Source organism: Cicer arietinum, chromosome 6, assembly GCF_000331145.2.
Source record: "Cicer arietinum cultivar CDC Frontier isolate Library 1 chromosome 6, Cicar.CDCFrontier_v2.0, whole genome shotgun sequence".
In the NCBI taxonomy this organism is placed as follows: domain Eukaryota; kingdom Viridiplantae; phylum Streptophyta; class Magnoliopsida; order Fabales; family Fabaceae; genus Cicer; species Cicer arietinum.
Window position 1 is genome coordinate 36712578 of NC_021165.2, and position 11050 is coordinate 36723627.

An 11050-nucleotide genomic window follows, 5' to 3' on the forward strand; every position below is an offset into this window, starting at 1 on the left:
TTGATAATTGATGCTCTTTCTGACCAACATTTGATATTCATACTCTTATTTTTTTTTGTTGGTATGATGTAAAAAACAAAGTTTTTTTTAGTTATTAGATTTGTTGATATTATTTCATATAACTAATTTTTTTTTGTTTCATTTTCTATGCTTACTGGATTTCATATCTTCAAGTAATATTCTTTTTATTTTTTTCTTTGATTTTTTGCATACTCTAGAGTTTGAATATTTTGATTTTTGAATTTAAACTCTAATTTCCAACTCTAATAAATATTCATATCTAGAAAACTCTAATATGCATATTCTGATATTTGAATATTCTGATATGAATTCAAATCTGATGTATAGATATGAATATTTATTAGATATGAATATTCTGATTTTTCTCCAGAATAATTTCTAGAGTTTGATTTTTTTTTTTATTTTTTGCATATTCTTGAAAAAAACGCATATTTTTACTAATTTCCAACCACTTTGCTTGATGTTCTTGGCTTGTGTCTGAAAAAGATGGATCAACGGGCCAGTAACAGTAGCAAGCAAGGGGTGATTATAGAGCAAGAGCACTGTAAGTTTGTGCTTCTATTTTTTTCTTCTTCAGTTTGGTGCTTATATTTTTTCTATTTCATATTTATAAGTTTTTCATATGTATATTATATTTTTATGCCTATAAATGAATGCTATATATTTAACTTGTATATTTCTTTTTAAGATGTGTTTAAAGTTTCTAGTTCTTTTTATGTGTTTAATTAACATGTTAAAAATATGCTTCTTTTTTTTTTTTTTTAAATGTAACTAGTGCTTCTTTTTTACTAAATGTAATTAGTGCTTCCGTTTTTTTTAATGTGTGCTTCTATTTAATTGTAATGCTTCAGTTTTTCTAATGTATGCGTAATTTTTTTTTTCTCTTGTACACCCTTTTAAATTTATTTGGTTTCTTCATTTATAACTTGTAATGTATGTTAATTTTTTTTCCTTATACATACTTTTAAATGTTTTTTATGCATGCTTAAGTTTTTGTTGATGCATGTTTCTCCAATATATACTTCTGTTTATTATATGCCTTTTCTTTTTCTTTTCCTTTTTCTTAATGGATATTTTTTTAAATATTGTTTAATGAGTACAGTGTGCTAGTTACACACTAGAGACTGTATTATTGTTACCCTAAATAGGTTGAATAAGTCTAGAGTGTGTGAAACACACTAGACTCTTGAATTATAATCACTTACATAAGAATTAAACTCCCTTATAGGTTAAATTAAAGTCCCTTAAATATTCATAACTCCCCTTAAATGTTCAATTACATCCACTTAAATAATAGAGTAATACAATCCTTGAATGTTAAATTACATCTACTTAAAACTTTAATACACCCCCTTAAAATTTTATTACAACTCTTTAAAAGTCAATAAACTTAAAATAAATAATTTCATGTGGTTGGTATTTGGTTATTAAGGTTCGTTCATGATTTCAGTGATGAACCAACCTAGTCAAAATTTACCAACTCCAAATATCAACACTACTGAAGTTGGTGCAGCAGCAACAACTGTAGTTGCTGGAACCTTTGGTTGTATCTAATGACCCCACCCAAACTATTCTTACATTTCCTAATGTAGAAGGATCTGGTTTGGTTTCAACAAGTAGTAAATTTAACCTTCAAGCTTGTCGTAGGGCATTGTCTATTTTTGTGATTTTGGATGAACAACCATTCAAAGCTGTGGAATGTGAAGGATTTAAATATATGTTTAGAAAATTGTTGCAACAATTTACAATACCGTTTAGACGAACTGTAGCTAGGGATAGTTTTCAGTTGTTTATGGAGGAAAAAGTAAGGTTGAAAGCTTTTTTTAAGTTTGATTGCAATAAGGTAGCTCTTACAACAGATTGTTGGACTTCAATCCAAAATTTTAACTACTTGACCCTTACGGCACACTTTGTTGATAATGATTGGAATTATCAAAAAAAGATTATTAGTTTCATACTAATCCCAAATCATAAGGGTGACACAATTGGTAAGAAGATTGAAGAGGTTTTAAAGGATTGGGGGATTCAGAATGTGTCAACTATAACCGTTGATAATGCATCATCCACTGATGTAGCTGTTGCTTTTTTGAAAAAAAAGATAAATAATATGGATGGTTTGATGGGGGATGGGGAACACTTCCACATGAGGTGTACTGCTCATATTCTGAATTTAGTTGTAACTGATGGCTTGAAATAATTTTTTTTGGCAATCTCTAGCATTAGAAATGTTGTTAGATTTGTAAATCTTCACCTCATAGGGCTGCCAAGTTTAGGGAATGTGTTCAATTAGCTGAAATATCTTGTAAAAAATTGCTATCTCTTGATGTTTCAACTCGTTGGAATTCAACCAACTTGATGCTTGAGGTTGCGGAGAACTTTCAAGTAGATTTTGGGAAGCTTGAGGTTGAGGAGTCAAGTTATAAGGATTTCTTTGGAGAAGTTGGTCCCCCAATAGTTCTGATTGGGATACAGCTAGGGCGTTTGCAACTTTTTTGAAGTTATTTTATGAGGCAACTAGAGTGTTTTCCTCCTCACAACATGAGAGTATACATGCAGCTTTTCACCAATTGTCTGCAATCTATTGTGAGCTGCAACATACCTCTTTGAATTTGAACACCATTTTTGCAAGTGTGACTGAGGATATGTTAGCAAAATATGATAAGTATTGGGGTAGTATTACAAACATTAATAAGTTGCTATATTTTAGGGTAATTTTCGATCCACGGTATAAGTTGAAATATGTTGAGTGGTGCTTTCAAGATATGCATGCAACTAAATCAGAGGTGGCTATTGAATTGATCACATTAATTAAAGAAGATCTAACATAAGTCAAATACTGACTTGGCTCTATGACAATATCAACACAAGTTTTTTGGGATTTGTATAAACTGTTGTTCTGTCTGTTAAGTTATTATTGTTATATCTTATTAATCTTTTAAATGCCAAAAATTGTTAGTAACCAAAATTATAAGTAATCACAATTACAACTGTTACTGTGTTAGCAATCTAAATTGCATGTTATAGATATATGTTAGCATATATTAGCATTTCTGTTATAAGCAAGAACATAAATTTAATTTGTTATTCTTATATAATTATCCTTCTATTTCCCAACAACTGGTGCATGATATTCTGAGACTGATTTTGCTGCAAGTCATAGAAAAACAAGTGTTTTATCATATGTATGTTACCTTTTATCTTAAGTCAATTGTGAACTATTAGAATTTTATTTTTAATAAAATTAAAGTATTGATTATGAATATTAATTATCTAGGTTGTGGAGTTCTTGCAGATTTCTTGGTGTTAAATCTTTATTTAACATTAGCTAAGTTAGTAGCAGCAATTTATATTATTTTGAACAACGTATATGTGTATGTCAACTTGATTTCTTAGTTTGATCGTATTGTTGATTCAAAATGAATGATCTAATCATGTTGATTGGATTATTTTTTTATTCAAACTAGGCTACTATACATGAAACTAAGCTAAAGTAAATTTGGCATTATCAAGTCTGGAATTTTTTAATGTTGATTGCAAACAAGGTATTGAATTATTTTTTCTATGGTACACATTAACAACATATTTTTACAATGATTATTGACTACTAATTTTTGCTCTAATTTTTTAGGTTGGCAATGGGAACAAATTGGAAACATATATTGATATTTGTATTGTCATAGAGTCAATTGAAACTATTAAGATTTTCCAAGAAGTGTGTATTAATATTAGACTTTATGTATAATTTGAATTTAAAAGTGTGTATTAATATTAGACTTTATCTATAACTTGAATTTGACTGAGTTGTTGTTGAAAAACTAAGCTGTTATAATCTGTTGGACTTGAAAAACAAGGATTGTGTAAAACTTTTAGTTGTAAGCTGTTGTATTTGTATGTTATGTGAATGTAGTTGTAAGTTGAGTTGTTGTAGTTGTAAGATGTTGCATTATGGGAATATTATTGCATGTTATGTGAATGTTAGTAGCCAAATTTTAAAAGAAAAAGTGAATACAAATTTTGACTTTAAATGGCTCAAAAGTGGTCTTAGAATGGATAATAAACTATTATTTTCCTTAGAAATCACAAAAAAATAGTTAGTTATTTTGATAAACATGTTATTGGGTCAAAAAATTTGAATGGCCCAAACAATGATTCAATCCGACTGTAACCACCCGTTTAACCCGCGATCCGTTGTACCCGCAAACCCGATTTTTGTATTGGGCGAAATTGGATTTGTATTTTTCAACCGCGGATTGGGCCGATTGGTGTTTTTAAACTCGAACCCGCCCTACCCGACCTGTTGTCCAGCCCTAAAGTATAATATTAGTGATGTGATTATCTTTAATCCAGTGTTGAGGAACTACAATTGTATAATTGTATGAGATTGATATATATATATATATATATATATATATAGTAAACTCTTATGGTTATTGTAAAATGATTGGTATTTACATAGACGTAAAATTGTGATGAATATTGTGAATTCAAATCCAGAGTTGTCGAGTTGTGATCATATACGAAGTAGGAGCTAGATGTTAGAAAATTTTGAATATAAATTTGTCTTTTATAAATAAAAATTTAAATTTTAAAAAATGTTAATTGCATTGAACTGAATAAAACCATCTTGTTATTCTTCAATGTCATTTGATTTATATTTCGTGAGAAAATACTACAAAAATAAAATTAAACTGCTTATTTTTAATTGATTTTTATTTTTTTATTCTCTATATTCGAACCAAGGCAGATCACACTCTATGAATTAGAATTGTTGACCAATTTTTAAAACATTTATCAATTAAATTAGTTTATTAATTAATTATATTATAAATTTAAATCAAGTTATTCGAGTCCACATTAATCATGTAAAATAATATATATGTCCTCATTTATTAGAAAAAACAACATTGGAATGATTGAAATGAAAGAGAAAAGTGATGTAACCGTGGTCCGTGAGAGAGTAGGTCAAAATTAATAATTTTATATAGGTTATTTGTAAATTGACAATTTTAACTTAAAAATTAAACATGTATAAATTTGAAAAAAAAATAAATATATATATATATATATATATAATCAATAAACTCTCAATTTAGTTCTTGAACTATCACTCCCTCTCTAAATTGGTCCATAAACTATTAAAATCTATTAAAAGGTCCTTAAATTATTTAGTCCCTGTGATGTCTGTCAATTGACTATTTTTATTATCTTAATGTTATATTTATGATTATGTTTATCTGTTTACATTATGTTTATGGACTAGTAATAGCTTTAATCATGTATGAATATGAGAAAAATAGTTTGTTGTGTTTTGGTTTAAATGGTGTACTGGTTTAAACGTGCTAATCAATTTATTTATTTAGTCGAGGGACTAAATTGATGTTTTTGATGATACTTTAGAGGCCATATTAATATATTTTCATAGTTAAATGACTAAATACTTAAAATGGTCAAATTGACAATCACCCAAACATGAAAATTGAGGGAGGAATTAAATAATTGGATAATGGTTTAGTCGTTTAAATGTGCTAGTCAATTTATTTGTTTAGTCAATGGACTAAATTGACGTTTTTTAAGTTACTTTAGAGGTTATAGTATTGTATTTTCATAGTTAAATGGCTAAATAATTGAAGAGGTCAAATCACTCAAATATGAAAATTGAGGGAGGGATTAATTAATTGGATTTGATAACAATTCAAGGACATTTTAGTAGATTTTATTAGTATAGCAAACAATCTAGAAAGAGAGAATAGTTCTGATCCAAATTGATGGTTTATTCTACATATAAATAGATTATCCAATTTATTTAGTTTTGAGTTGTTTTGACCTATTTCGAAAAGTCACTCGTTTAACCCGTTTCCTTGACAAAACTAATTATTAACATTGACTATTTAAAATAAATAAAATGTGAAGCGTAATATACCCTTATAAAATAAAAAATTAAAATCCAAAAACGTATAAATCAATAAATGTATATTAAAAATTAAAAAATTTGGTATTAAAATAAAAGTTTAGAATATATAATTATCACAAGTGCAATTATGTTGCTTTATATGATGTATAGAAGTGAAAAATCTATTAAATATATTAAAAATTAAATAATATATCATCTAATTTCTTATCAAATGCCACATCAAATATTATATCTTTCACACATCTATTTTTTTTTCAAAAAAAATCTTTACCCAACTATCAATAGGGATAATATTGAGCCGAAAAATTTATTCATGGATTTTTGTGATTTAATGTTTCATAACATTGAACATTTCTTTTTTTTTTTCAACACCCCAATTTTATGTCTTATCCCTCTTATTCTCATGAAAAAAAGTTCTTATAATTCAAAGTTTAGCTGAAAATAAGTAAAACTAGACCAATGATGAGACTTGACTTATGGAAGTGAAAATTCAATTTGAAAACAAGGGCGTTGAGCTTAAAAAAGGATATTAATGCTAATATTGTTAGTATTTTAGTGAGAGTAAGAATACAATTCGTGACCTTCTTATCACTTTATTTTCTTAACTCTCTCACTTCTGCCTCCAAGTCAACCTTATATCCCAAACAAATAAGCAAATGGTTCTAATAATTGTAGTTACTTAATCTATAGTTCTCTACAAATTATTAGCACAAACAAAAGTAAGCTCATCCAAATCATTAAAAAAATCGGGAATCAAATCAATGTAATCTAATACTAACTTTGAATTGAAGCTTGTGTAGATTTTGCTATGGGGATGCACAATCATTTACAAATCCTCCACTTATAATCTTTACATGAGTGAAAACAAAATTATGGCATAGCTTTTAAAAAGGAATAGGTTCTCTGCCAGGCCATGATTCTATCTTCTGGAAATACTTGTGTGGAACAACACCTTCAAAACCTTCTGTCAAGATCACCTTGTTGTCAGAAATGTATAGCTTCATACCTTCTGAAAATGAGATTAAGGATAATAGAAAGAAGCAACAAACAAGTCAATAGCCTTTTTTTAGTAGATTTTAGGGTTAAATATATTTTTTATTCTTTAAAAATTGACAACAAAAAAAAAGTGATTTTGATTTTTGAATATATTTTTAATCTCTATGAAATTTTCATTTATTATTTTTAGTTCGTATATTCACTTTTTAGTTTCTAAAAATTTCAAAACCACGTGCATTTAGTCCCTGGAGATGGACTAGAGTAAAATACAATTTTATAATTTATAGAAACCGAAAAGTGATTACGAAGACCACAAATAAAATAGTTAAAATCATATATAACCCAAAATTTTAAAACGTTTAAGGTCTACATTTAACAAAAATAATGTTTTGACTCCTCATTATTATTATTAGAAAACACCAATCTTTTAGAAACTAATAACATAATAGAATTTTAGTAAGGATGAAAATAATTTTTTCTAGTTTTATAGATGAACTGGTTTCACATTGAGAAAGTGTTTAGAATAGTATCATACCCTCCAGTGCTTTTCTAACATCAAGAAATATCAGAACATTGACATCTCTCCTCATACCTGGGAACAAAATACAAATAGAGAAGAAATTAGGTAGGTGCATCTAAGGGAAAACTTAACTATTAAAACATCACGAGCTACATATTAGTTCTTCATAAGACAAGACCATCTTAAAAAATATTGAATAAAATTGTCCATTCAAGAAAAAAATTCTTATACAAATTTCAGACCACACAAAAATTCCCACACAAGCCAAATTCAAAAGTTCTCATCTTCCAACAAATAAGTTATGAAGGGGTAAAGGGGTGCCAATAGGTCCAAGCCGTGCTTCTGTGTTCATTGGTATTTCTTAGAGAGAATGGATTGCTAAATTGCAACAACCATCTATTAAATGATCAAATTGTTTGCAGATAAATGATAAGTTGTTGACACAGCAATTAAGTATACATGCATTTGGTTCTGAGTTACTACTAACTGATTTAACTACACCCACATTAACACTCTGAATGACTGACTATTATTTATATATACTATCCCGTCCTTAGGTAAATGCAAAAGGTAGAAGGCATTTTATTTGAAAGTTAGGAGGGGGAATTGGACTGGCCGATTCAACTAACTAAACCAAGAACCAACCAGTTTGTAGGTTGGTTAAACTACAGTCGGTTCTAAGTTTGTTAGAACCAGATTGAACCCCAATTCAACTGTTCATATTTTAAATAAAAAAATACTTATTTATTAGTTGTTTAGTTCAACCAATTAAACCATGATCATGAGGTCTCATTGGCCTCGATCTCTCATTCGACTTTTATAACATTGGTTGATCCATAATCAACGAACAGTTATAAATTTATAATTATATGGAGAAAAGTAAACCCCTCATGCAAGGTGGGGACTACCACCTTCCCCTTCTCTTTCCTCCTTCATTTCTCTCAAAGCCTTCCCTTCCCCTCCTAACTCTCAAATAAAGCTTTAGGATTCCACATTTGGTTCAAAGCTAGATTAGAATTCACTGATTCACACCAGTCTTTGCCTTTTTCATCATTCCTTCTATATTATGAACTCAACCACTATCCTTTATATTCCAGAAAGAAAATCAGCTTGCCTAACCATAATGAAACAAATAAAATATATCCAGATTTAAACTTTTCCGTGGGTAAATAGGATTCTTTTCAATAATATATATCACATTACCACTTATTACTTCTCCATCTGATGGTAAACCACGAGAGAAATGAACATGCAATCTCTTCATGCGTTTCAGACCAGATGCTAGAATTGAGTCTAAGTTCCTTCTATATGTTCCATGCACACAAACTGCATATTTTGGAAAAATTAAGATATAAGTCAGATCAACTAGCAATATAGATCTTTCTTTAAACAAAATAAGATTTGTTAAAAACAGTATATATAGCTCTTTAGTTGTAATAGAATTGTGTCGATATGATATTCTTCATGGTAAACCTAGTAGTATATGTCAACATATCTACCATTAAAAAGACAATTTTAAATTAGAAATATGTACATAATTTAGTAGTTAATATGGTGCTAAGCATGAAGTTCACCATGAACAAAGTCTATACTCGATAGCAACAAAACTTCAATAAATATGCACCTGGAAATTCTTCAGCTGAAAGGATTGGTTTCAATAAGCTTTCAGTTTCAACAGCCTGCAGATCAACAATGTCAAAGACCATATTTTAAGAGCAGATGAAGAATATTGAATGAATTCACAACAAAAAAGCTCAACATAACATAAGAATATTGAATGAACATAGCAAGACAGTAGGTGTTAAAGAGTTTTTCATTGATGGCATCTGAACACGACAATGAATAAAGCAAATATGAATAAATAATTAGGTGCATACCCGTTGAATGTGAATGTGTTACAAAATACAGTCCCAATCATTTCAATTATATAAAACTTCATAGCAAAACTGGATGAGTCAACATTTTATGAACAAGAAATATTTTACCGTTGTTGTGTGGCCTTGGTTTGCACGTATTAGTAGCTCCTCGTTTTCTTCTATGAGGCTGAAACGTTGCTTATTATCTTTTTGAACAGCCTGAGGATAATCATGAGATAATTTAGAATAAAATGTTTTTCTTCAGCAAATTCATATGAAAATGAAATAAACAAATACAGTAAGGAGTGATAACTAGATGAAACAAATATGGAAGAAAAAAGCTGTAATCCGTATTTCTCATCTTTTTCATGATGCTATGATAACACTGGTAATCAGAATTAAAGAAACGAAAGAATGAATCAAGAATCAATACCCTAACCCAGAATCAATGTAATTCTGATTAGGTTTTAGTATGGAACTTTATTGAATTGAATAGAATGGAAGGGATGAAGGAATTACAGAGGATCCCGCGATCCTGTTCTGGTTCCACAACCAGTGATAACTTTCCCAATTTCTAACTAACTCTCAATTAGAACTAACATTCTATTTATAGTATTCCTAACTGCTAACTGTTTTTGTACAGATGTCATAGAATTACAATTAGGAAGGTTTCAACCAACCCTTCCTATTCCCTCTTCTATATACATTTTTAATAATAGGCTTTGGCCTAATCGTATCAATACCCTCCCCTAAAAGAAATAACTTGTCCTCAAGTGGAAAATCTGGGAAGTTTTCTTGTATTGTAGCAGCCAATTCCCAAGTGCATTCATGTAGAGGAAGATCCTTCCATTTTACCAAGACTTCAACATGACCTTGATTAACTTCTCTGCTGTCAGTAATGTCTTCTGGTTGTACTTGTAACTCCAATTCTTCATTCAGCATAGGGGGTAAAGGTTGAGGTTGTTGCTGAGGTTTCAAAGCCTTCTTTAATAAGGACACATGGAAAACAGGGTGAATTTTGGAATGGGCAGGTAGAGCTAACTTGTAGGCGACAGTACCCACCCTTGTGACCACCTGGTATGGACCATAAAATCTAGGAGCAAGCTTAGCATAAGGTCTTGAAGCTAAAGACTTCAATTTATATGGTTGTAGTTTGAGATAAACCCAATCCTCCACTTGAAATTCTACTGCCCTTCTATGCTTGTCAGCCTGTTGTTTCATTTGATTTTGAGCTTTAGTTAAGTTGGCTTTCAATTCTTCTATTATAGCATCTCTATGGAGAAACATCTGATTTACTTCTTCCACTTTAGAAGGAACAGCACCTGCTTTCAACAGTGTAGGAGAATCCCTACCATACAAAGCTCTAAAAGGAGTCATTCCCGCAGAACTGTTGTAATTTGAATTGAACCAAAACTCTGCCCAATGTATCCAATCTAACCATTGCTTTGGTTTAGGCCCTACAAAGCATCTAAGGTATGTCTCCACACATCTATTAGCCACTTCAGTTTGACCATCTGACTGTGGGTGATAAGAAGTGCTCAACTTCAGTTGGGTACCAACCATTTTAAACAATTCTTTCCAAAACTGGCTGAGAAATAAAGGGTCCCTGTCAGAAACTATAGTAGTTGGGAACCCATGTAACCTAACCACTTCTTTCAAAAAGACAGTAGCTACATCTTTAGCTGAATAAGGATGTCCTAGTGTGAGGAAATGTGCATATTTTGTTAGTCTATCAATGACTACAAA

At 29.8% G+C, this 11050-nt stretch overlaps 1 protein-coding gene across 3 annotated transcripts in view; it reads right to left on the reverse strand.

Annotated features, from left to right (window-relative positions):
* Positions 1 to 6589: 6589 nt before the first annotated feature.
* The window catches only part of LOC101505156 (uncharacterized), a 10681-nt gene continuing 6220 nt past the window's right edge, over positions 6590 to 11050 (reverse strand). For 2 of the 3 annotated variants that reach the window (XM_004506441.4, XM_004506440.4), the window contains 5 exons: positions 9434 to 9523; positions 9073 to 9127; positions 8652 to 8774; positions 7464 to 7520; positions 6590 to 6941 (listed from right to left, as the gene is read on the reverse strand). In XM_004506441.4, the coding sequence (XP_004506498.1) occupies positions 6817 to 6941; positions 7464 to 7520; positions 8652 to 8774; positions 9073 to 9127; positions 9434 to 9523 (450 nt within the window). In that variant the 3' untranslated portion in view covers positions 6590 to 6816. The remainder of the gene's footprint in view (positions 6942 to 7463; positions 7521 to 8651; positions 8775 to 9072; positions 9128 to 9433; positions 9524 to 11050) is intronic. The other variant, XM_027335951.2, reaches the window with a different exon arrangement.